At 45.3% G+C, this 25,082-nt stretch overlaps 1 protein-coding gene across 1 annotated transcript in view; it reads right to left on the bottom strand.

Annotated features, from left to right (window-relative positions):
* Positions 1 to 25,082, bottom strand: part of SLC6A11 (solute carrier family 6 member 11) — a 117,375-nt gene that overhangs the window by 13,700 nt on the left and 78,593 nt on the right. The window contains exons 7-9 of the mRNA XM_003927167.4: positions 14,133 to 14,236; positions 8,346 to 8,470; positions 152 to 264 (exon numbers count right to left, since the gene is read on the bottom strand). Coding sequence (XP_003927216.2) covers positions 152 to 264; positions 8,346 to 8,470; positions 14,133 to 14,236 — 342 coding nt within the window. The remainder of the gene's footprint in view (positions 1 to 151; positions 265 to 8,345; positions 8,471 to 14,132; positions 14,237 to 25,082) is intronic.

Raw genomic sequence — 25,082 nt, forward strand, 5'->3', positions numbered from 1 at the left:
GGTTTGTTGGGAGGGAAGTGGAGGGTGAAAGGAGGATGCCAGGGCCAGGTGGCAGTGGCTGGGCCTGGGGAGCCACTCCTAAGGGTGGTATCTGGTCTCCTGGCCCAGGGTCCCCCTCCCTCCTGGGCTCCCCCTCCCTGTGGCCCCTTACCTGGCTGTCCAGGCCCAGGAAGATGAGCATCATGAAGAACAAGGTGGCCCACAGCGGGGAAAGAGGCATCATGGTGACCGCCTTGGGGTACGCAATAAAGGCCAGGCCGGGGCCTGGAGCGAGGGAGAGAGAGAAAGCCACTGGGTGGAGCCCCATCCCTCGTACCATTGCTATTTTAATCCAGCATTTACTGAGTGCCTCCTCTGTGCCAGGCACTGTGTCTGCCTCTCACTCAAGTCACTTCAGTTTCCCAGCCACCCCATGCAGCTGGTGCTCTGCTGATGCCCATTTTGGAGATGAGCAAGTTGAGAGAGAAGGAGGTAAACAAGAAGGGCCAGGATTCAAGCCTAGGTTGCGCTGACCCATGGACCTTCCTCCAGACAGGTCTCTACTGTTCTCAAGGCGCACGGTGCAGTTTCTTGTTAAAATGCAGATTCGCAGGCCCGCCCAGAGATTCTGCCTCAGTCTGCCCAGGGGAGGCAAGGACCAGGCACCCAGTGGCTGTGGTGTAGGTAGGTTGCGTCCAGCCTGCAGAAATGCTCTTCCATCCTGGCAGCCTCTTCCTTTGGTTTCCACTCTCATTTCCAGGTCCACACTCCCTTGTTTCAGTTGCTCCACATGGAGGGCTGGGTTAGCGTGTCCTCGGGATGAGCTTTAGCAATGTCAGCACAGATACTTGAGAGTCTGGCCCTGCGGCACAGTGGTCAAGAGCACAGGCTCTGTAGCCAGGTGGCCTGGGCTCAAGTCTGTTTTCTTAGCTAAGAAATGAAGTCCTACCTAAAAAAATTGGTTTTGAGAATTCAGTGAGATGACACAATAAGCGAAAAGCACTGAAGCAGGTAAATGCTTAATAGACGTTAACTCTATTTTTAACTTTAAAGGTCAGCTTCATTAAGGTATAATTTACATACCCAGTTCAATGAAGTTTTAAAAAGTATATACACCCAGACAACCCCCATGACAATAAAGCCATGGCAGTCAGGCCACAGAACACTGCCATTGTCTCGGGTTGCTCACCTTCACTTTGGGCAATCATCAATGCAATTTTTTTCCTTCCTTGGATGAGTTTTGCCTATTCTACCTAGAAGTGGGTCATATGGCCATCCTACGTTTAACATTCGAAGAAACTCCAAACTGATTTCCAGAGTAGCTATGCCATTTTACAGTCCTATCAGCAATGCTTCCAATTTGCAGGGGGTCCACTTCCTTGCCAACACTTGATATTGTCAGGCTCTTAAGATGCGTCATTACTGTGGGAGTGAGATGTTGTATCAGTTTTCATTTGCATGTCCCTGATAGCTAACGACGTTAAGTATCTTCATGTTTATTGTCTCTTCATATGTCTTCTTTTGTGAAGTGACGGCTTGAGTCTTTTGTCCATTGTTTTCATTAGGCTGTTTCCTTTTTATTGGGTTGTGAGTTCTTTATATGTTTAGGATGCAAATCCTTGATCAGAGGAGTATTACAAATATTTTCTCCCAGTCTGTGGCTTGCCTTTTCATCTTCTTAACGATGTCTTGTGAAGAGAAGAAGAACAGAAAAACAAACACTGCATGTTCTCACTCCTAAGTGGTTGTTGAACAGTAAGAACACATGGACACAGGGAGGGGAACATCACACACCAGGGCCTTTTGTGGGGTGGGAGAGCTAAGGGAGGGATAGCAGGGGTGGGGGGATTGGGGGAATAACATTAGGAGAAATACCTAATGTAGATGATGGGGGATGGATGCAGTAAACCACCACAGCACGTGTATGCCTATGTAACAATCCTGCATGATCTGCACATGTACCCCAGAACTTAAAGTATAGTAATTAAAAAAAAAAATTCTTCAAGGAAAAAAAATTAGCATGTCTCATGTGAAAAAACACTTTCCAATTGTTTGCTGCTAGCATGTAAAGAAATACAATAGATTTTACTTATTGCATTTTGTCCTTTGACCTCACTTAGTTCACTTAATGTTTTGTAGGTTCCTTAGGAGTTTTAACTTGGTCAATATATTTATTAAGAAAATTTTTATTTTTCCTTTTATTATTTTTTAATTGCCTTACTGCACTCTCTAGATATAGAGGCAGAGACACCACACATCCTTGCTTTGTTTCTGATTTTAGGGGAACACATTAATATTTAATCACTGATAAATTAATATCGACATGATACCATTAATTGAGCCACAGGTCTTACACATATTCTGCCAGTTTTTCTCCTTTTGCCCTTTTTTTCTGTTTCAGTATTTAATTCAGAACTCCATATTGCGTTTAGTGGTTGTGTCTCTGTAGTCTTCTCGTCATGGGCAGTCCCTTGGTCGTTTCTAAACTCAATACTTTTGATGAGTTGTGGTCATTGTTTTGCAGAAAGTCTCTTGATGGGGGTTCGTCTGATGTTTCCTCATGATTACACTGAAGTTATGGATCTTTTGGCTAGAAAACCACAGCAGTGATGTTACGTCCTTCCCAGTGTATTATATCAGGGGGTACATGCCAATCAATATTATTACTGCTGATGTTTACCTTGATTACTAAAAGTTAAGGTTAAACTGTTGTCTGCTAGGTTTCTCCACTGCAACATAACTCTTCCTCCTTGTAATTGTTTTTTTTTTTTTTTATTTGAAACGGAGTTTTGCTCTTGTTACCCAGACTGGAGTGCAATGGCGCGATCTCGGCTCACCGCAACCTCCGCCTCCTGGGTTCAGGCAATTCTCCTGCCTCAGCCTCCTGAGTAGCTGGGATTACAGGCACGCACCACCATGCCCAGCTGATTTTTTTGTATTTTTATTAGAGACGGTGTTTCACCATGTTGACCAGGATGGTCTCGATCTCTTGACCTTGTGATCCACCCGCCTCAGCCTCCCAAAGTGCTGGGATTACAGGCGTGAGCCACCGCGCCCAGCCTCTCCTTGTAATTGTTAACTCTCTTAGAGGAGGAAATATTTTGAGATTATGAAAATATTCTGTTTCTACTCTAACTTTTACCTACTGATTTTAGCATCCGTTGGCGCATCTTGCCTACAATCATGATTACAATGGTGTTTGCCTAATGGTGATTTGGTGTTTCTCTCATTTCTTATTTATTAATTAGAATTCTTCTCCAAGGTATGGTTGTCCTTTCACACCATTTGTTTATTTATACAATTATTTATATATGTCAGTATGGACTCCTGGGTAATTTATTCTAGGGACTGTAATCCAATTCTATCATTATTTATTTTGCTGTTCAAGTTATTTCAGTTTTGATCATTGAGAGTTCCCTCAGGTTGATTTCCATGGCTTGCTTTTGTACATGTCTTCATCCTTTTTTTCTGAATACTTCTTTATTTTTCCACACCACAAAAAATATTCTAGCTTCATCTTGTCTTGCCCCAGCCCTGAAATCAACTGCTTTGCCAAGGAGCCCTGTTTTTTTTCTTTTCTTTCTTTTTTTTTTTTAATTAAAGAATGGTGTTTAGGAGTGGTGTTCAGAAACCAAGATCTGGGCCCTAGGTGTGCTCATAACTATGGAGGATTATTGCTTGTAGGCCATCTCAGCACACAAAGATAAAAAATATATGTGTATTTATCCATGCATATACACGTGTATTTCTACATCTATCTGTACATAGATGAAAATCATGAGTTTTCATATACTGATACTTCCAATTCCAATAAAGGACATTCTTGTATCTTTTCTTTCCTTATTTATAACTTCTTTCTCAGTGAAAAATATGACTAATTACCTAAAAAATATTTGCCTATTTGTTCAATCCTCATTTATACACTTACAAGTTGCAGGATTGCTAACCCCTTTACTAACAGGAACACAGTTCAGCTATTTTTATGTTTAGCCTTACAATATCCAGTCAAGATACTGTTTCTCAAAGTTCCACAGGTTAGTTTTTCCTTCCCCATTCCCTTCAGCCTGGTGACATTTTTCATTTGTAGTATAGTTAGGTTCATTTGTTACTGTTTGTATTCCATTTGGGGTTCCACCACAAAAAGATTGTTTATTCTGAGCAGCATGTGAAACATTACCAAAAATCAGAGCTAATAAAAAATAAAGATATACGCAGAGAAGCACTGGTTCCTTCTCACCCTTCCTCCCTCATTCTCACTCCTCCCTTCTTTCCACCCCTTTTCCAAACACCCCTGACGGTAACCATTCTTTTTTGTTTCTAGTTAATCCTTTTTTTGTATTTCTTTGCACAGATGAGTAGATATATTTTCTCATATCCTCTTCTTTTTTCAAATAATGGGTAGAATACTATAGATATCTGCTTTTAAAAAACATTTGTACACACACATCATTTCAAAAAGTACTCCTCCATTTTTATTTTCTTGATTATTTTATATTGTAAATGGGTGGTAAATTTTGTTAAAGGCTTTTTCAGCATCAAGGGAGCTAATCTTATGGGTTTTTTTGTTAGTTCTATTCACAAGATGCATTATATTAATGGATTTCAATTTCTTGAAATACCTTGATGCTTGTTTTATGGAACAGGATATGGTCTATCTTGTTGAATGTTTCATGTTCACTGGAAAAGAATTGTGCTCTGCAGTTACTGAGTACACTGTTTGATAAATGTCAATTAAGTTAATGTGGTCGATAGTACTGGTCAGATCTCTATGTCTTTGTTGACATTTCATATAGTTGCTCTATCATTAGTCAGAGAGGGGTATAAGAATCTCCAACTATACTTGTGGATTTGGCTATTTTCCCCTCTAGTTCTATTAGTTTTAGCTCCGTACATAACAAATCTCTGCTGTCAGGTAGAAACGCAGTAGGTTTGTTATGCCTTCTCAGTGAATTGCCCCTTTTATCACTATGAGGTGTTCCTCTTTATCTCTGCTAATACTCTTTGACTTGAAGTTTCCTTTGTCCAGTACTAATGTAGTCAAGCCAGTTTTCTTATGTTTATTGCTTGAATGGTATATCTTTTCCTATTCTTTTATACTTTGTGTCTTGAAAGTGTCTCTTTTAGAGATTTTATGGTTGGGTCTGGTCTTAAAAAAAAAAATCTGGTCTGATAATCTCTGTCCTTTAACTAGTGTATCTGGTTTCATTTAAATTGAATATAAGCATTAATGTGGTTATACTACTCTTTTGCATTTGTTTTCTGTTTTTGTTTGCTTATTTTGCTTAGTTTTACTCTGTGGCACTTTTCCTGTATTCTTTTGGGTTAATCAATATTTTTAATTTTCAATTTTGTTTCATCTATTAGCTTTTTATTATTTTTCTCTAAGCAACTGGGTCAAGACTATGCATCGTAGCATATTAAAGTTAATGACATATCAGTTTGCACTTCCACCACACATCTGACACTTCCCACTTCTGATTATTATTCTGACATTTTCTGCCCTTAAACAGACCTCAGTACCTAACCATATCAATCATTACAAAATACAAATGGGCCACAAATTCCAGTTAAGAGATTATCAGACTGATTAAAGCAGCAAGACCCAACTATAAGCTGTGTAAAATCTTTCCCCTAGAAGACAGCATCCTGAGTGTAAGAGCATCAGAGAGACACACTGCAGGACATGCAGGGAAGGTCAGCAAATCTCAGGCACTAGGCTTAGAACAGAACAAAATCTGAGCCTTGCAAGAAGTACATTCTGTCTCCCTGGCTCAGTCTCCAAGGTGTTCTGGGACTCCCACTGAGTGTTCTGGCATCTAATTAAGTATTTTCCAAAAAGCATGCCTCGGGAAGTGAGCCCAGGTTCTTCTGAGAAAGGTGAGGTGACTACATATTTAGCTGTAACTTGTATTTTCTCCAGTTGGCAGACTCCTAAAGGGGGTCATGGTGTGATCCACACCCCCAACGAGGGGCACAGAGCAGGCTTTCCTGCTTGATGCCAACGGCAACACAAGAAAGTGAGGTAGATGAGACCGGATGCAGGCTGCACTGCTTATTGACTACATGCTCTCGGGTGAACCACTCATCTTTCCGAGCTACAGGATCCTTGTCTGTAATAGGCACTGTGAAAGCTAGGGCCGCTGTGTGAACAGCGCCTGCTGGAGTTGTGCAGGGCACAGTCTGCACGGCCGTGAGTGGAGGCCCTGGTAAAACCTACCTTGCAGAGGTGCCAGGAGCATTTCATGAGGTAGTATATGAAACACAACTATCCTACGGCTTGACAAGTGGTACAGAGAAAGTCAATTCCAGTGCATCAATTCAATGGAATGCCACACAACATTTAAAACTCATGATAGTGATCTATTTTTACTGAGGGGTAAGCTGCTTATGCTTTATTATAAATGAAAGAACTCAGCCTACATAACGCTAAGGATATCTGATCCGGTTTTGATCACCATGCTTATAGCTACATATGTATGAAAAAGCCTAGCCTAGCAGGGTAACACCAAGGTGTTGCATTGGATTTGAATTTTTTTTTCTTCTGTATTTCTCTATTTTTCCAAAATGAATATTCTTTCCATTTGAAATAAGAAGAAGTCCACAATGTAATTTTAGTTGGCTTCTTTTCTTCCTGTTTCTCCTCTCTCGGACTCCGCTCCAAAACACAAGCAATGATAAAACAAGAAACAGTGCAGTAGAAACCCTGTCCCACGCAACAATGTGAGGGAGTTCCAGGGCGTGCGCGTTACAGAGGAGAACACGGATTCTCACAGAGAGCAGCGCTACCGTTGAGAAGGTAATGATCCCTCCTCGCAGGGCTGCCTGTAGTTGAACGTGAGGAAGATGCAGGGGTGTGTGGGGCGGAGTGGCAAGTAAATGAGTTTGACAGCCAGATGGCCTGGATTAAGTTCCAGCTCTCTTGCTTCCAGCCTGTGTGTCCTTAGTTGAGTGACCTCACGTCCCTGAGCCTCAGTTTCCTCATCTGTAAAATGGCAGTGGCAAAAATGCCACTTCAGAGGGTTGAGCCGACCATCATATGAGATGATGTATGCTACAGTTCCTGTCTAATGAGTAGGTGCCCAGCCACTGAGAGCTTTGATTATACTCACATCCTCTGGTCTAGCTTGGAACCCCGATTTCAGCAGAGACCCCTGCACCTCTGATACACATGACCAAGAGCAAGCTGTACTCTGAGCAGTCACAGAGCAGAGCTCACTAATCAGCTGCCTCCTTTGACATCCACACGACCTGGCCTGGCCCATCTTGGTGGGTCAGGTCAGAGGGGTGCTCCCCTGACTGTACACGCCAAGCCTAAATAGCCACACCCTGGACCAGGGCTGGAGAGGGAGGTCAGTCAGTTGTCACAATGAGTGGGGGCAGGACTGGCCTTGAGTAGATGGAGGCCAGGGAAGCCAGATGCCCTGTGATGCTCTTAAAAAGGGCATGCTTGTAGGCAGAAAACCTATTTACACTTATCTGAGGTTAGACTCCATTTGTCAAGTAAACATAAACTACGTACTTTTTCATATGCACTTAATTTTCTGGAAATTCAAACACCATGTAAATCAAGGAAAGAGTTTTTCACCATTTTGCACAATCACTCCAACAATAATAACCCTGTTCCTGGAGGGTTTGCTACAAATACATGTCAATCTATACTTAAGGCTGCCACACTCACAGTGATTCGATGTCTAGAACAGGGAAAGGGAGGGAGGGAGAGGTGCTCTCCAAGCAAAGGGGAAGCATGTGCAAAGGCCCTGCAGGAAGACAGGAGAGTTAAGTTGCAGAAGTGAAGCAGACCACTGTGGTGGGGCAGAGTGAGCGTGGGGAAATGAGGCGGGTGGGGAGGCTGCGGAGGCCACAGGAGCTGGGCAGTGCAGGGCCCTGCAGCCATGCTGAGTCCAGCGCTATGAGAGGCTCAGAAAGGCTTTTCAGCAGAGAAGACGTTCAGATTTGCATTTTGAAACAACGACAACAACCACCACCACCACCCACTGCAGGGTGGAGCATGGAATGGAAGGGATAATAACAGAGGTAGACAGTCCAGTGAAATGTTCCGGAGCATCCAAGTGGGCGGTGATGGTGGCCGGGGGTTGTGGGGAGACAGTGGAGCTTGGAAGAAATGGATGAAGTGGGCGACAGCATCTACAAAACTTGGGGATGCCTTGGATTTGGGAGGGAGGAGGTGTCGAGGCTTTCCTCCCAGGTAATCCCAGGATCCTGGATTGTGGATGAACGGTGGGGCCCCTTTCTGAGGCCTGAATCCAGGAGATGCATCAGCCAAGGAGGAAGATCGCATTTCCACGATGACCATCACTCCCGACCTCCCTCACTGCCTTTTCCATCCCCACCTTCGGCAAACTTACCTGACTCTGCCACCTCGGCAATGGGCACCCCCTGCTCGTACGCCATAAAACCCAGGACTGAGAAGATGGCAAACCCAGCCACAAAGCTGGTGCCGCTGTTCAGGCAACAGAGCATGATGCAGTCCCTGTGGGGAAGCAGTGAGAGGCACATGTGTCAGAGCGGGCAGAACCCGTGCATGGCTCCAGCATTCTGCACCTGAGCACCACGGCTGTCCTGTGGCGCAGGCAGGGAAGTGCAGGCACAGCCAGCTCCATTTTCCTGATGGAGCACTCGTGGTTCAGAGAGGTTTGGTGGCTGGCCCATGGTCACACAGCTTCTCCTGGATTTCTAGAAGATAAGGTAGGCTGCGAACCAGCAGCATGGAGCCGGGGTGGGAAGGGAGGCTGGCTCAGGGGAAAATACTCCAAGACATACCGATACTCCTCCAAGTCCCTGGTAGGATAGAAAGCCTGGGAAAGGATTCCTGGGAGCTCAAAGCAAGGTGGGCAGGAGAAGCCTCCGTAGGAGAAATGGGAGCTTCTCAGCCACCGGAGCAGCCATGGGCCTTGCACCTGAAACTCTGGCAGCCTTGGAGGGGGAGGGCATGGGAAGAGGCTTTTTGGTGACATTCATCCTGGCCAAGCTGTTTACTGGAGCAGCGTCTGCCAGACCTCAGTCTGTCTCTGCTCTGCTGCTGTGACGGAGTAGCCCCTTCCAGGTTGAACCCTTGCATGGAGAGGTTTATCGGAGCAGTGACTGTCCCCTCCTCTTGGGACAGACTCACCAGCTAGAAAGCACTAACATTAAGTCATGGCCCAGGAGAAATCAGACTAGAAACAACGGAGCTTTGTCAAGATGAAGAAGATGGTAACCTCAAGTCCTGGCCCACCCTGCCTCAGGCCTGGTATCCTAAGACCACCAAGTCAGGAATTAATAATCTGTGTCAATGCCCCATTTTGTAGGGGGGGAGCCACCCGATGGCCTTGTCCAACCTCCTGCCAGAGGCATGACTAGCCTTCACGGCATCCCTGCGGGGTGGCCAGCTGACCTCTGCTTGCACACCCAGGCACAAGGAGCTGGCCACTTTTTCCAGTGGTGCTTGCCCCTTGTTCGACAGCACTTACTGCTTAGAGTGCTGAGAACTTTCGTATTGTATTCACCCTAGCTTGTTCTCTCAGATAAGGTTAGCTTTACCCTCCAACACAGCTTGGAGTTCCTTCAGGCTTGGGAGATCTGAAGATAATGGCCCTATAGCCCCTTGAGTTTTTTGTTCTCAGTTAAACATTCCAGTTCCCTTACCAATTCCTTATTGTGCTTGAAATCTGTAATATACTCCAGCTTATCCAGTCCCTCCTCAATTGTCACATCCAGAACTAGTCTCAACAACACAGGAGGACTCACCTCTTCTTCTCCTGACATACTTTTTATAATGCAACCAAAGGTTACATTAATGTTGTTCGTAGCTGTAAGACTCTGTTGCCTTGCAATCACCCTAGGAATCAAGGGCATAGTAGAGAGCATTGAACTGGTTGGTCAACAGCCTTGGCTTCCAATTCCTCCTGCAATATTTTTTCTTCAAACCTGATCTCACCGGTTATACAACAAGGTGCTTGACTAACAGACTCTTGGCCTTGTGCTACATCAAATCATTTTTCAGCGAGGAATCACTCTCACAACTTCTCCTTGGGGTGGAGTATATTTCCCTACCCCCACTGACTCTGGGCTTAGCCACACGATTTGCTTTGGACAACAGGATGTTAGCAGATGTGACACAAGCAGAGGCTTGAGATGTGCTTGCATGATTGAATGTGTCCTATATCATTTCTGTGATTTTTCATGAGAAGAACTTCCCCAGGGGAGCTGCTATCCCTTCAGCCTAGACCAGGGAACGTATACGCATGGAGCTGATTTGAGCCTGGCTTGGACCCTGAAGCCAAACCCAGGGTCCTTCAACCCACAGCCTACAGGAGAGTCTCTCCAGCTGACCAGCACACTTGTGAGTAATATAAGCAATCACTTGCTGTGGTCAGCCCCTGTGTGCTGGGGTTGTTTGTTACACAGCAGTATTGTGGCCATGGATAACTGATACGGGTCCCTTTAAATATCTTGTCTGGCACTATGAATGCTAGCTGGGCTGGTATAACTGGGGACTTTATTTGCAAGTCTGATTTACCTCTGCTTAAAAAGAAATTCAGCCACGCCCAGATAAGGGCAGAGTTATTCCTAAGGTTGGGATACACTTGCTCCTTGTGTCTGTTTCCTGAAGTCTGAGGCAAAATGGCCCTGACTTATCAAACCGTGGACATCAGATGATACCAGGGAGGAAAGCCTTTTGTCTACATCCTCTGCATTCTAGAATTCTCCCATGTGATGCTTTCAGGACCTGCAATGTGCCAGCCCTGGGCTAGGTTTCACTGAACTCTGAGGCTGAGGGAGGTGAGTCACACAGATCAAAACCCATGCTTTTGCTAGGAGCTAAACAAAAATGATGCATCCTAAGAATTAAGATGAACAAGTTCTGACTTTAAAAAATTGTCTCTGGGCATTCACAGGTGTTGAAAAAACAAATGTCCCTTGTTAAAAAAATTTCCATCTTCCTGCAGAGGCCTCCTGAGTGACCTCCTCACACTAGGGAGAGACAGAAGGAGAGATGGAGAAGCTCTTTAGGGACCTGTCCCTCCTCCCTCCAGCCCCAGAACACCCACCCCTTCAAGCAGACAAAGCTTAGCGGTGTCTTTGGAAGTGAGGATTTTCCTTGCTCGGCTTGCTCCATTTCCATCCTTCTAATTCCTTCCTCAGCTCCCATGTCTAGGTAAAAAGCTTATGTAACAGTGCTTTGAAGTTGGCAGGAACTGAGCTGGGCTTTTAAGACCTCCAGAAGCTATTATGCCATCAGGAGAGAGGGTACTAATTTACTCCATCGGAGTTGAGAAGACCCACTTGCAGAACAACTTGGAAAAGGAAATAAAACGAACCTTTTGATTTTACATTGCCACCCAGGGGCTATGCTTTCTTCTGCTGATGGGAGAGTGGACTAAAACCCTGCCTGCTGGAGGGGGAAGCAGCAGGGACCCATGGCTGGCAGCTCACATCATCCACGCACCCAGTGGGGAATGAAGCTGCCACTGCCCCAAGACACAGGCTGGAGACAAGGCAGTTTTGGCCAAACCCTCTTCAACTCCAGTAGTTGAGAAACAGCTGACTATCCCTGGTAGTGAGGAATGGGGTGCAGGAGCCAGGGAGACTCAAGTGTAAGAGCCATGCTCCATCCCTGGCAGTGTGAACAGGTGCAAGGGACTCTAGCTCCATGGGCTGCTGGCTCCTTGCTTGTATAGCGGGGTGGTTTTCTTCTGACTTCCCTGCATATGAGCCGGCACTAAACTAAGGACGAGGGATGCAGTGGACAACAAGAACATCCAGCCCACATCCTCATGGTGCTGACAGCCTGGCTGGAGGGGACAGTGACCAAGTGATCTCTCAAGGGCCCAGCACAGAGGTCCCCATGCTGACCGTAAGCCACCGATGAGGTCACACTGTACATAGACTGTAGCCCTCTCCGGTATCCCGAGGGGTCAGACTTGGCCCAACCCGGAAGCCTGTGTGTGCTGTTCTTGTCTGGGTGCCTCTCCCTGTCTGTGGTTAACATTATGCATTATGGCTGAGAAGGTGCTTCACCTCTCATCCCCTACACCCACATCCTCCATGAAACCTGGAGGCCTTCTTCTGTGACTGTCTGTCTCTAGTATCTCGTCATCATCCAGTCACCTAAATACCTGTCACCCAAAGACCTCTAGGAGCAGAACTCACGGCAGCCTGATGGCACATGATTCTGGATTCTACAACAGTTTCTCTTCTCAGCGTGTTGGACCTGCCCACGTTAACTTCCCCACTGCCTTGATTTCCCCAAGTCACAAACTCTACAGGCTGCATGCATCACTGCTGTCTGTATCTCCCATGGCACCGATTCCAGGGCCTCGCACTTAGTCGACACACAGTAAACACGGCGGACTTAACAAGTGAGTTCATAACGTGACCGCTAAGCTAGCTCTCAGAAAGCATGCAGCAGGGAGGCCAGGGTGGCCACTGAGAGACCCTGGTCAGGGTCCAGGCACTGCTTCACTTTCCCTGTCTTGAAGATGGGGTGACACAGGGGGATGTTATCACTGATAAAACTTCTCTCAAATGCGCGGTGCCACTTGAGCCACATGATGACCCGGTGATGTGGTTAGTGGCTAGCTCCAAGCTCCCGTCCCACCGGTGGGGTATGACAGGACCTGCTCACCTACCCTGACCTATGCTCAACAGGACCTGGGAGAAACACTCTCAATGTTTTAGGAGTGTGTTGCTTGTTTTCCTGTTGGTGTCTTAGTTTTTCCTGTAGATCTGTTTGCATTCTTTATATACTGTGGATACAACCCCCTTGAGTATCGTATGTTGTGGGGATGCTCGTCAGTCTTACATAAAATTTTCATATTTTATTTGGAAATAAAATAATGTAGATATTTGTATCAACAATTTTTTAAATTATAAAAGCAGCATGTATTCAGAGTTAAACAAAAGAAACTAAACAAAACGGACCCATTTAAGCCGTACAGAAGGTAGACGTGAGAAAGCCCATCTCCTCGCCTCTGACTTTCCAGTCTCATGTGATAGAGGTGGCTACTTGGAATAGTTTCCTGTGTTGCTTTCCAGGAATTTAGAATGTCTCCATTCTGCCACTTAGTGGGCCAATCTGTCACTTAGTTCTTGTGATTTAATTATTTTTGATGTTTTCTACATCTTTTCCCATTCTGAAATCAGTATTTCATTCCTACTTATAATGGTTTCCTTTCAAAAAACATTTAACTCTTTAATCAATCTGACATTTATCATGGTGGAAATATATGAGAATCTAATTTAATTATTTCCCCCAAGTACTTATCCTATCTCAGAACCATTTGTTAAAAAACACCTTCCTTTCTCCTCTACTCTGTGATAAGGGACCGCTGCACTATCATTATTCCATGGTCTTATCCCTGCTTAAGGAGCTCTTAGACTCTAAGGAAGAGGTGCACTGCCCATCTACCATGAAATATTAACCTATTGTGTACCAGGTACCGAGTTCAGGGATGCAGAGACCCCAGTAGACAGAAACCCTAACAGACTGACCATCATCCTAAGCCAGCACTTCCCCTGCACACTGCTGGGTGACCTTGAGCAGGTCCCCTGCCCTCCACGGGTCTCAGCCTTGCTGTAGAACTCAAGCTGCAGGTGTGAGAAGCCAGGCAGCCAAGGGTCAGACAGCCTGGGGCTCACCTCCCCACCTGAACCCCCTCGCAGCCCTAGTGCAGCCAGCTACGGGAGGCAAGAGAGACACGTTAGGCTGAGGGGCAAGGTGGGGCACGGGCCCCAGGCGGGGCAGAAGAGGCCCCTACAGTCAAGTACAAAGGGGCAGGAAGCAGGTTTCTAAAGAGCAGGCAGGAGAACAAGGCCCGTGGTGTATGTATTAGCTCTGTGACTCGGGCAAGCCTCTTCTCCACCCTGGGATACTTCTTTACCATACAAGGTGGCACTGAGGCCTGAATGAGATGCCAGTGGCAGCAGGGAATTGGCTTTGCAGCCTGGAAGGGCGTCTGATTGCATGTGTTATACTCCTAGCTCCATGGTGTCCCACTCTTTGACCCTTGTGTAGTGGGAGGCCAACAAACACCCTATCTGTCTCCTCCTGGGGCCCTGCAAGGTGGGGCAGACAAACATAAACCAACCTGGCAGGTCGGAGGGCTCTCAGGGCTTGGTGGAGTGCTGGCAGGGCCCAGGGAAATGCTCACCTGTAGCAGTTGTTGTGATAATTGTTATAACTTCCCAGAGCGGTCAGACAGCCCAGGCAAATGGCATAGGAGAAAAAGATCTGCGTTCCAGCATCTACCCAGACCTGTAGGAAGGCACAAAGATGTTGGCATAAACAGAAGTCAGATGTGTGGTGAGAGGGTGGCCCTGGTCTCTGAAATCCCCCACCCACACTCCACCCTTCAGAAAAACTCCACAAGGGATCATTAAACTTCCTAACCTACCCAGGATCCTTTTGAGAAGAGTTCTATTCTTGGGGACCACTTGATCAAGTGTAAGTGTCCTCAACTAATTATGGAATTTGACAGAGGTTACGAATTACAGCTCACGGAATAGCAAGAACTTGGATGCTTAGGAGCCCAGCCTCAGCTGTGTGACCCTGGACAAGTTGCTTAACCTCTCTGAGCCTTAGTTTCCTTATCAGCAAAGTAGGGAAGGAACTTCCCTATCAGGACTGTTGCAAGGATTCATGCAATAAGGAGTGTGAGCCCCTGGGATCTGGTGCCTGTTTGGAAGGTAAGTCATGTTTAAGGTAAAACGAATGCTTCCTTCTCCTTGTGATTAAGGCTACCAGGAGAAAAGTATCATGAGATTCTGTCCAGGGTGATACAGTTGCCTAGCTGACCTCAGCATAAAAGGTGGCAGGGAGGGGAGGAGTGAGGGCGGCTCACCACGTCCTTCTCCCTTTCAGAACAGATTCCCCCTCTAGGCTTCCCATGTGGTACACAAGATAACTACTTTTCTTAGTCCCTGAGCTCCCTTTTGACAAAAACTGCTGTGGACAGCATGACACACACAACAGAAATGACAGTGGCTTCTCTAACACTTTCCCCCAGGCTCCCTTTGAGCCCAGCTCCTAGAAGTTACCAAGGAAAATCCAAATGCAGCTGATGGGTTTCATGCTTGGGTATCAAAGGCCATGTAGAGAACAGGGCTGGCACTAAATATGAAAAACAGGGAACACTTGCTGACCTCTCAATGTCAAGGCACCATGCATTACTGCCCTTCATGCATGACTGAATATTCACAGCAATAAACCGGCTGGGCACGGTGGCTCATGCCTGTAATCCCAGCACTTTGGGAGGCCAAGGTGGTGGATCACCTGAGGTCAGGAGTTCGAGACCAGCCCGGGCAACATGGTGAAATGCTATCTCTGCTAAAAATACAAAAATTAGCCAGGTGTGGTGAAGCACGCCTGTAATCCCAGCTATATGGAAGCCTGAGCACAAGAATTGCTTGAACTGGGAGGCAGAGGTTGCGGGGAGCTGAGATCACACCACTGCACTCAAGTCTGGGCGAGAGAGCAAGACTCTCTCTCAAAAAATAAAAAACAATAATAAAAAAAAAATCAGCAATCCAGCTTGGGCGACGGAGCAAGACTCTGTCTAAAAAAAAAAAAAAAAAAAAAAAAAAATTCCACAGCAACCCTATGTGATAGGTGCTATTACTGTGCCCCTTTTATAGTTGAGGAGACTGGGGAGCAGAGGGGTTGAATAATGTGCCCAAGACCACAAAAGTGGGAAGTGGCAGATTCAAGTCCATGGAGGTCTGCCTTTAAAGATGTATGCTTCATCAGGCCCAGAATTTCTGACTTGGAATCAGCCTCAGAAGGCCTCTGGTGAAACCTCTCACTCAACACAGGACTCTCTTCTGAGTACTTCTGACAGAGTAGTCTCTGCCTGCTCACTACCAGTGACAGGGAGTTCACTACCTCCTGACATAGATACTTTCTTCTTCAGAGAGCTCTGATTACTGGAACATTTCTTAAGATGAGACAAACTCTCTCTTCCTGTGTTCCTCATTCTGGGGTCACCCAGATCGCATCCCTCTGTTCCATGTGGTAGCACTTTAAAGATTCAAAGAAAATACTCATGCCCACTGGACCCCAGATCTCTTTCCTTTCCAGGCAAAGTATCTGCATTTTCTCCCTCTTCAGAATTTGATTACACAGTACAAGTCATTCTATTGTGGGTCTACTCAAATGTGTTAAGTCATTCAACAAATTGCCTACGAAAATGAAAGCTCATAATGCTGCCTCTGAACCTGAGAAATAAGTGTATGTTTTCTCCTCTAGCAATAAGTTCACTGGGTTTAGGGGCTTGGAGCTCTGTGAGGAACTTAGGGAGAACTCTTTCATGAAGTGCAGGGGTGGGGAGGGGCAGGTAGTGCCAGCAGACCAGAGTGCACTGGGATAGGGTAGGAGAAAATGGGAAGATTTGGAAATACAAGAAAAAGCTCAAGACATTTTGCTGAGAATGGGAGGTATGAGATAGGTTGGTAATAAAAGTATAAATAGAATCTGGGGAGGGTTCTTGGAAATGGTAGAAGCTTAAGGATGCTTAAATGTTGGTAGGAAGGGTCCAGTGGAGAAAAAAGTGTTAAAGGCTTGAGAAGAAGTGGTTGTATTTTTAATTCCTCTGGCTTTGCCTCAGTTTCCCCAATTGCTTCCTCAGTGGATTGCCTCTTCTGCTTAGTAAGGCCAGTGAGCCACATGGGTAAGCAAAAAGCAGTGCAGCTGCTGACTCAGGAAACGGGAGGCCAAATCCCAGTGGCAACTCCCAGAGCTACACTGGGCCCGACCAGACACTGGGCCTCTAGTCTATCACACTTGTTAATGTGTGGACGGTGGAGGAGGGCCAGAGTGAGCAAGGCCCTCAGACTTGTGGGCGGGCCGACTCCCCAGTCCTGACTGAATCCTATCACTCAGTGCAAAGTGGCCTCTCCCACAACATGGTAAATAAATGCTCAATGAGTTAGAAAACACCAAAGAAAGCTTTCAGCCCACAGGCCCCAAAGACATGTCCCCCAGATCAATGATTTTCACTTGCAGGGAATTTGTTTTTGTTTCAATTTGTTCTTTGAGCACATCAACACCGAAAGGGATATCTGCTATTTTTGCCTACTAAGCATCCGTCTTTCGTTTTTCGGTAACACCACCTCAATTTTACTTTGGAAAGCTACCTCTCCCCTGCTCAGGGGTAGATTCAGGGTTGGCCACATGACCCAGGCCTGGTCAGTCTAAGTGTTTCTCTTGGCTACAGTGATTGGTTCATGGATGAGCATATGATGCATGCCAAGTCGAGTCGGTGGGACACTTTCTTTGTTTTTGCTGGGGATGTTAAGCTCGTAACTGCTGGGGGCATCACTGGCCACGAAGGAAGAGTGTACCGAGACTAAAGGCCAATACACAGGCAAGCAGAATCTAGAGCAAAGGCAGATCAGTATTAGCACATGACTTGAGCCCCTGGATCAGACCTGAAATCAGACCTATCCTAGAACATTCCACTTCAGAGGTCTATAAATTCCTCTTTTATTTAAGTCATGTTTGAATTGAATTGTTCTCACTTCAAATGGAAGCTAATAGTAACATTTAGCTCTTAGAAAAACCCAGAGGGTATGAGCCCAAATCCTCTAATCAATCCTGAATTACTGATGGACCAGCATTCACTGAGTTTATTCACACCTATACTGCACCGCCCATGTCAGACTCTGACAGAATACCACACAAATGTACATGGCACTCCATCTCTCACCTCAGGTGAGATAAAACATTCACAAAACAAGGTGCCCAGCAGCTAGGAGAGACAGATGGGAGGAAAGAGAAACTTGTGCTAAGGCAATCATAGAAGGCTTCCTGGAGGAGGCACACCTTTCAAGATTGGATAAGAGAGGAAAGAAATCATGTTAGGCTTGAGGATTCACGTGAAATGTATGTTCTTAAATGATTTTTCCATCTTGCTTCCCTACTACTATGGGGAAAAATCTGTCCTTTTTATTCTGACATTCACCATTAAACCAGTGACTTTAAACAATACCCTTAGTCCTCCCCGTTTTTGACACAGTCTGTTGGTTCTCTGCTGTGAGGAATACTGAAATTAGCTATAGCCTCAATTTGTCTTCCCTCTCTACCCCCTAGAATCCAATTTGAAGAAATATCCATTTGCTTCCAGTTAACACTTATAAGTCAACCTGTAAACTTATTCTACTTTTCATGTATACACTCTCCATTATCTTCAAATTTTTAATGCACCGTATGCATGATCAGAACATATAGCCATCAAATAGCCTTTACTGACTGATGGACTGACTGAGATGGGATCTCACTATGCTGCCAAGGCTGGAGTGCATGGTGTGATCATGGCTCACTGCAGCCTTGACTCCTGGGTTCAAGTGATCCTTCTGCCTCAGCCTCCTAAGTAGCTGTGACTACAGGTGTGTACCACTACACTAGGCTCCTGATAGTCATTATTTAATGTGAATTCAATAGGTAACTATGAATTTAATGATCACCCCCAGCCCTTATGTTAATACCTTTCCAGTCAATTTGGTTATCTGTAGCTTTTCTCCAGTAAATTCCTCTGGAAAGGCTCACAGGAAATAATATTTGCTGAATTCTTGCATGTTTAGAATAGTTGATCTGTGACTTTCATATTTGAAAGGGAATTTGGCTGTATATAAAATCCTTGGCTCTCTTTTTCTTTTCCTGACTGCTGGAATATATTACTTAGTTGTTTCTGGCACAAAGTGCTGCTGTATAAAAGTCTGGTGCCAACAGAACTTGCATCCCCTTATAAAGCACTTATTCTTTTGGCCTGGATGTCCAAGTCCAATAGTGACTAATCTGTGTTATTTTCTCAGGTTAATTACATATTTTTTTCAAGATGAAAATTCAAGTCTTCTCTTTCAGGAGAAAAAAGATCCTAAAATTATTGTTGGATTTATTCTCTTCCATTGCTTTGGTTCTCTTCTTTGGAGACTTGTATATATGTTGGACCCTCTTTGCACACCTTCGATACCTATCACTTTTTTTTTTGCATTCTTTAAAAAATTTTTGTTCATTTCTGACTTTATTTTTATATTTTTCCTCCTTTCCATCCTGTTTACCTTATCATATTATCCATGGTCTGTGTTCACTTTTATTCCTTCATTTTAGTTCTTTTTCTGAAATAGTTTTTATTTTGTAAGTTGTCCTTCCTGTCAGCTCTCTTTTTAAACAGTCTTTTTGTCTAACAATTTTGTGTATGCTATTTGCCTCATAGTATCCATTGGTTTATTAATTTCCTTTAGCTTGTTTTGAAATATTAAGTTTCAGTGTTCCACTGTTTTGTGGGTCTTTGTGCAATACCTTGTGACACTATTTTTCCATAATTATTTTCCTTACAATAGCTTTGCATAAGATTTTTATTTTTATTTTTAATAACAATCCTCTTCTGTTGCTCATGTGTAGGTGAGATAGATTTAGCTATACTCTAAGGAGAGGATTTTCTTGTGTAGAGGAATGAGAGTGGTCCAGGATAGATTTTCCCAGACTCACAGTCTAAACTTACCTTCTTCCGTTATTGCCAAAAACTCTTGAAAACTATGGCCATTCAGATAGTACTTTCTGAAATTATCGTTCTCTATTCTTTTCTCCCACTCCTATCCAAAATTTCTTCTTTCATTTTCTCTAGTATCTCTCTCCTGCTCAATTTGGATTCTGCTTCCCATAATTTCTCCTTAATGACAACAAAGCCTAAGCTGGTTAGTTCCTGTGTTCACAGGGCCAGACCTCTGCTCAAGCTTGCTGGAGTCCTTCCCTACTTACCTAGGGCTTAGAGACTGCATAGACCCCCTCCTTGTTTGAGCTGATGTTCTCAGACAGGTCTACCAAGCTTCTACCCACAAAGAGAGTCCTCTTTCAGCACATGTTAGAGCTTTCTGGGTTTCCTGGTGCTGGATCTTCAGAATTCCCTTTGCCTTCATGTTCATCTTCAACTTATCCCACAGAACTGTTCCCATGCAGATGTTATTGCTGTTGGCCCCATCTATTCACATTTTGTGGTTCATGGAGTCACCTGGTTGTGCTGAAGGTGCTGTCCACAGGGTTTTTGTTTTACTAACTTTGTTTCTCTGTTTGGGTGGGAAGATTCTAGGAAGTTAAAACTTGTTTTTTTTTTTGTTTTTTGTTTTTTTTTTGCTGTTGCCACCTTACAAGAAATCTTCAGAGGGCAGGCTAGACAAGATTGATCTTGGCTGGAAATGAGAGACGAATACCCAGATCTGAGCAATATGGTGGGTGGGGGTGCAACACTAGAGGATGATCCAGGTTTTTTTAAGGGTAGTTGAAGGCATTAAGTCGGAAATGGGTATTTATTTGGAGAAGGGAAGTTTGAGACATCAAGTGAGATGTTCAAGAAACACATGGAAAGTCTAGGGCTACATACAGACGTCTGGGCTAGAGACACAGATTTGAACATCATCAGGATTTCAGCAGTAACTTAACATCTTTCTGACTCCAGATCTAAAATTTTCTTCCCTGGCCTCTTCTATTTTTCACATTTGAAAAACCAATGTTGAGATCAGCTTTTCTGCTGAGACACATGCTCATTTGGGCATAGCAGAGCCTGAGAATGTACAGGATTAGATTTCTTGAAAACATCCCGTGAAGAACCATGGGATGTCTTCACATGGCATCTGCATCATTAGACTCCTTTACAGAAAGCATAACTAATATGTTTGTGTTTTTACACAGATGCCTGTGGTTCTGAAAATGCAACACGGCTCCAATTGTCATCCCTTCCTCTCAATCTAGAAAGGAACTAATTAACTCATCAGTGAAGTGCTGTATTTGTTAAGATAATTCCTGCTAGATTACGCTGGATTAAACAATAAACCCCCAAATTTCAGTAGTTTAGCACAATAAAAATTTATTTCTCACCCACACAAAGCTTAAAGCATAGCCCCTGTGAAGGGGCTCTCTTGCACCCAGTGGTTTGTGATATTAAGTGTTTTTCCTTTATGACATTGCTGCTTCTCAACACAAGCTTCCAGCACAGCCTCTGAGGCAGAGAAACTGTAGGTTTGCTTGGGAATGTTTTAAGGGTTAGGCCTGACACCCCCAAACACATATCACTGGCCACACCCAAGTGACTTGGTCACAGTCTAAAGACAAGGAAGTCTGGGGAATGTAGTCTTCTCATTTACTCAGGAAGAGAAAAAATAAATGATGGGTGAACACAGCATTACCTCGGCCAAGGCATTATCCCAAGTCTATTTCACCTACTACTTTCTTCAACTAAGAATTCTACAAACATAGACAAACAACATCATGGTGGGCATTAGAATGATCTGACAAAAGGGGAAAAGAAAGTCTAGTAAAATAAGCTAACAGAACAATCATGAACCAACCCTTCCAACTGTTTGGTAATGCCTTAAGAAGTAAAAAAAAAACTTGAGTTAACGTTTGCTGAAAGCTACTGCGTACTACAGGCTCCCATGTACACAATATCAATTTGCATAATGATCTTACGAGGTAAGTATTATCGTCTCCATTTTTTCAGAAGTGGAAACAGGCCCCTGAAAAGTCAAACAGCTTATAAGGGAGAGAGTCGGGTTTGAACCCAGGGCATTCTGGCTCTACACTTTACAGAGAAAAGCTAGGACCTCCTGGTCTACTGAGTAGGCCTGGAGTCTCAGCTGGGATTTGAATTGCTCTGCAGCTGTCAAGTCAAACAGAACAAAGGCAACCCACCTCAATGAAAGGAAGACAAGGCAACTAAGCCCTACTGACCAGCATCTCCCAGAACACTACAAAGGGAGCAGCTCAGCAGAGAAAGGGCTTCCTATTTCTCAACACGATTTGAAGGGAAAACAGTCTCAACAAAACAAACCCTAAGGAAGCTGGGTCAGTAGCTGAGAAAGAGATCACTCCCTACGTTCTGTAGCAATGAATGGGGGGCGTTCTGGCAGCACAGCTGTGGGCGGTCCACATTCAGAAGTTTGGAGGACAGATTTGCATGGGAACAGGGGAGTGGGGCCCCTTTAGAAGAGAGGTGGTCCCACCTCCAGCTCTGGGGCAACCTCACCTCTTTCAAGGCAACTGGTTCCAATGAGCCCTGGTGCACAGTAGGTACAGAGAGTAGTGAATAAGGCTGTAGCCCACCTTCCCAGCTAGGGCCACAGGGCTGCACAGAGTAGCTCCTCGATGACATTTGCAGGGAGAAGCAAGAAAGGATGGCCGGACAGGGACATGTGTTCCCCACCCACACTTTAGCTACAGTCATCATGACAGATACTCAGCATATGCTGTCCCAGTCCACATGGACAGCACTTTACAGTTTACAAGACTGTATGTCTTTATGTCTTGTGTGTCCCACACACTGCCCTGAGGTGAGCATCAACATCCCCAGGTTAGACACAGGTGGGTTGCTAGAAACACTCACCTTTTCCCCACATTCCTACCTTGATCATGCAAGTAGACTGTCTAACTTCTTAGATGTTTGGGGAAGAAAGCTTCATGTCTTTTTCCTACCTCTTGGAGAGAAGTGACTTATCCAATTGGGGAGACTGGGGTCATCATGCATATATGGGCAGCATGTCTCTCTATCACACACAGAAGATGAAATAACATTTGTGAAACAAACCTTTAGCACCATCCTAGCTCTTGGAGAGCACTGAGAAATATTCTGGAGAGTATCCGGAAATCCAGCCAGGAGCCCTCATGAGTAGCAGTGCTTAGTCAACATTCATTCCCTCCCAGGATATTCCAGTACTCAAGGAATCAAAAAAAGCCTCTTCCCTTTACCCCCCAACATAAACATGCATTTAGTACCTGCCATATGCCTGGGACAAGTCCCAGAAATGGAGGCTGAAGCTGTCACTGAACGTCACAGAGCTCCTATCCTCAAGGAGCTTACACTTTAGTGGGAGAAACAGACAGCAAGCAAAGGCAAGTAAGCTCTCATACAACATCTGGCACAGAGGAGCAACTGCTGGGGAGGGGTATGGGAGATGAGCTCAGTGTAGCAGTGAGCTCAGTGGCAGTAGGGGCCAGGGTCCCACCTACCCATGAAGGTGCAGATGCTGCTCTGGGATTTTCTACAGCATCTATGGCAGCACAGGTTACAGAAAAGAACTTGCCTAGAACTGGGCTTTCAGATCTGCAAAGAGAGCCACCAGTCAGAGCAGAAGGGCATGCTTCTGCCTGTCACCAAAGCCTGCATCCGCAGGCAGAGCAACTAAATCCATCTTTGTGTCCTGGAATTGGCTGGTGTTTGCTGCAGTAATGCCTTGAGGTCTTTGACAAATACAGCATTGACCATCCTGCCACAAAAGCACCAGGAGGAGGAGGTGTATGATGATAGTCATGCTGATGATCACAACGACGCCAACTAACCTTTATTAGTGCCTATGACATTCCAGATGCAAAGCACTCTACAGGTATTAAACACCTCGTCCATACTGGTGGGTGCCATTATTATTTATTATTCCCTTTGTATAGATGAAAAAATTAACACCCAGGGAGAAGTCACTTGTCCATTTACTTTAGAGAAATGTACACACTCAGTGTGGAGTCACTTTGGGCTTATGAATAAATGAACCTTCTAATTGCCCTGGGAACCTGGCCCGTCTTAGGAGAAGGCACTGAAGCACCAAGCAAAAGGGGACGAAGTTAAACGAGAGAGCTTTCTAGCCAGGCTCCATGTTCTGAGCCTTGCAGGGGCTTAATAAAAAGGACAAAAACTCTGGGGTCAGTAGACCCAGCTTGGAGCCCTGCTCTTCTGCTTACTGTTATGCAACCCTGGGCAAATTACTTCACCTCTCTGAACCTCAACATCCTTGCTGGTGAAGGAAAGACATAATGAATGTAAAGTGTGCGGTGGAGTACCTGGTACCATCCTTTTTAATCTGGTTTCTTTTGGTGGCTGACCATTCTCAACTATAATATGCAAACAAGCGCCCATGTCCTTTCCAACATCCCAGGGTCCTTTCCCTTCTGGTGAACTAATCAGATTTCTGAGAAGCACCAGATGCTAAACTGCCCATCACCAAAGCAGACACACCAGCCTCTTAGGGCTACCGGCTTGGGTCCACAGGGATGGGTGGGAAGAACAGATACTTCATCCCTCCTAGGCTCTTTGCTGCCCCAGCACCTGGTCAAGAGGATGCATGAAAACTGCCAGACCCAGCAGCACATGGGATATTGGGCTCTGGGATCCAAGAAGCCAGAACCGAGCTTGGTGGCCCTCCTGGAGCTTCCAACCTACAGCCTTTTCTCTCTTAGACATTTTCTTTCAGACAGACGCTACACACACACAGAGATACACACACACACAGACACACACAACTTTTGTAAGCAGAGCCTTGGTTTGAGTTAAAAACATAACTTATATGGCCTGGCAGAAAATGGCTGAATTAGGCTCTTTCTTTTTGCCTTTTATATTGGTAAGGATTCTCAAAAGATTAAAAGTAGGTTAGGAGAATAATAAAACAGCTGTGTTTCCAGTGTGTACCTGACAACGGCTTTTGTAGAAGTGAATGATTACATGAAAATCACTTCCTTCCCACCTCTTTCTCAGCCTCCTCTGGGTTGCTAGGCGCCCTCGCTCCTTCTTTCCGCTAATGCCACATACAGAAGCTGATGAATACAGTATGGCCTTTATGAGGCAAGGGGAGTCCGGGAGAGGGATTCAAATGCTCCCTCCCTGGTGGATTCCATCGGGGGAGAGGGCTTTGGTGGAGATGACTTTGGAGATATTTAAATGCTAATGTGCTGGGCAGGCGGGCAGGGCCAGTGGGAACAGTGGTGGGAAGGGGCTGAGGCTCTTGGCCTGGTAGACCAACTGGAAATATGTTCTGCAGCCTCTAGCTCTGGTGCCAAGCCCTTCCCTGGGCAGCTGGCCCTGGGACCAACCAGGACCCTGCCAGTAAAGTGTCACTGGGCTGAAGGGTTGCGCTGCGGGTGGTGAGGAGTGGTTCAGTTCTGTGCAGGGGGAGTTTGGGTGTGTAGGCTGACCCCAGTGGCCCCTTTGTGTAGAGCAGAGAATGAGGGTCACTGTGGCTGGGCTTTTGCCCAGGAGGCTGGACAGCCATGGCCAGGCATGGAGAGTGCAGAGGGCAGACAGGCAGTTGGCCTCTCCCTAATCCATCACATCAGTTGCTTGAGCCCCATT

This window comes from Saimiri boliviensis, chromosome 8, assembly GCF_048565385.1.
Source record: "Saimiri boliviensis isolate mSaiBol1 chromosome 8, mSaiBol1.pri, whole genome shotgun sequence".
Classification (NCBI taxonomy): Eukaryota; Metazoa; Chordata; class Mammalia; order Primates; family Cebidae; genus Saimiri; species Saimiri boliviensis.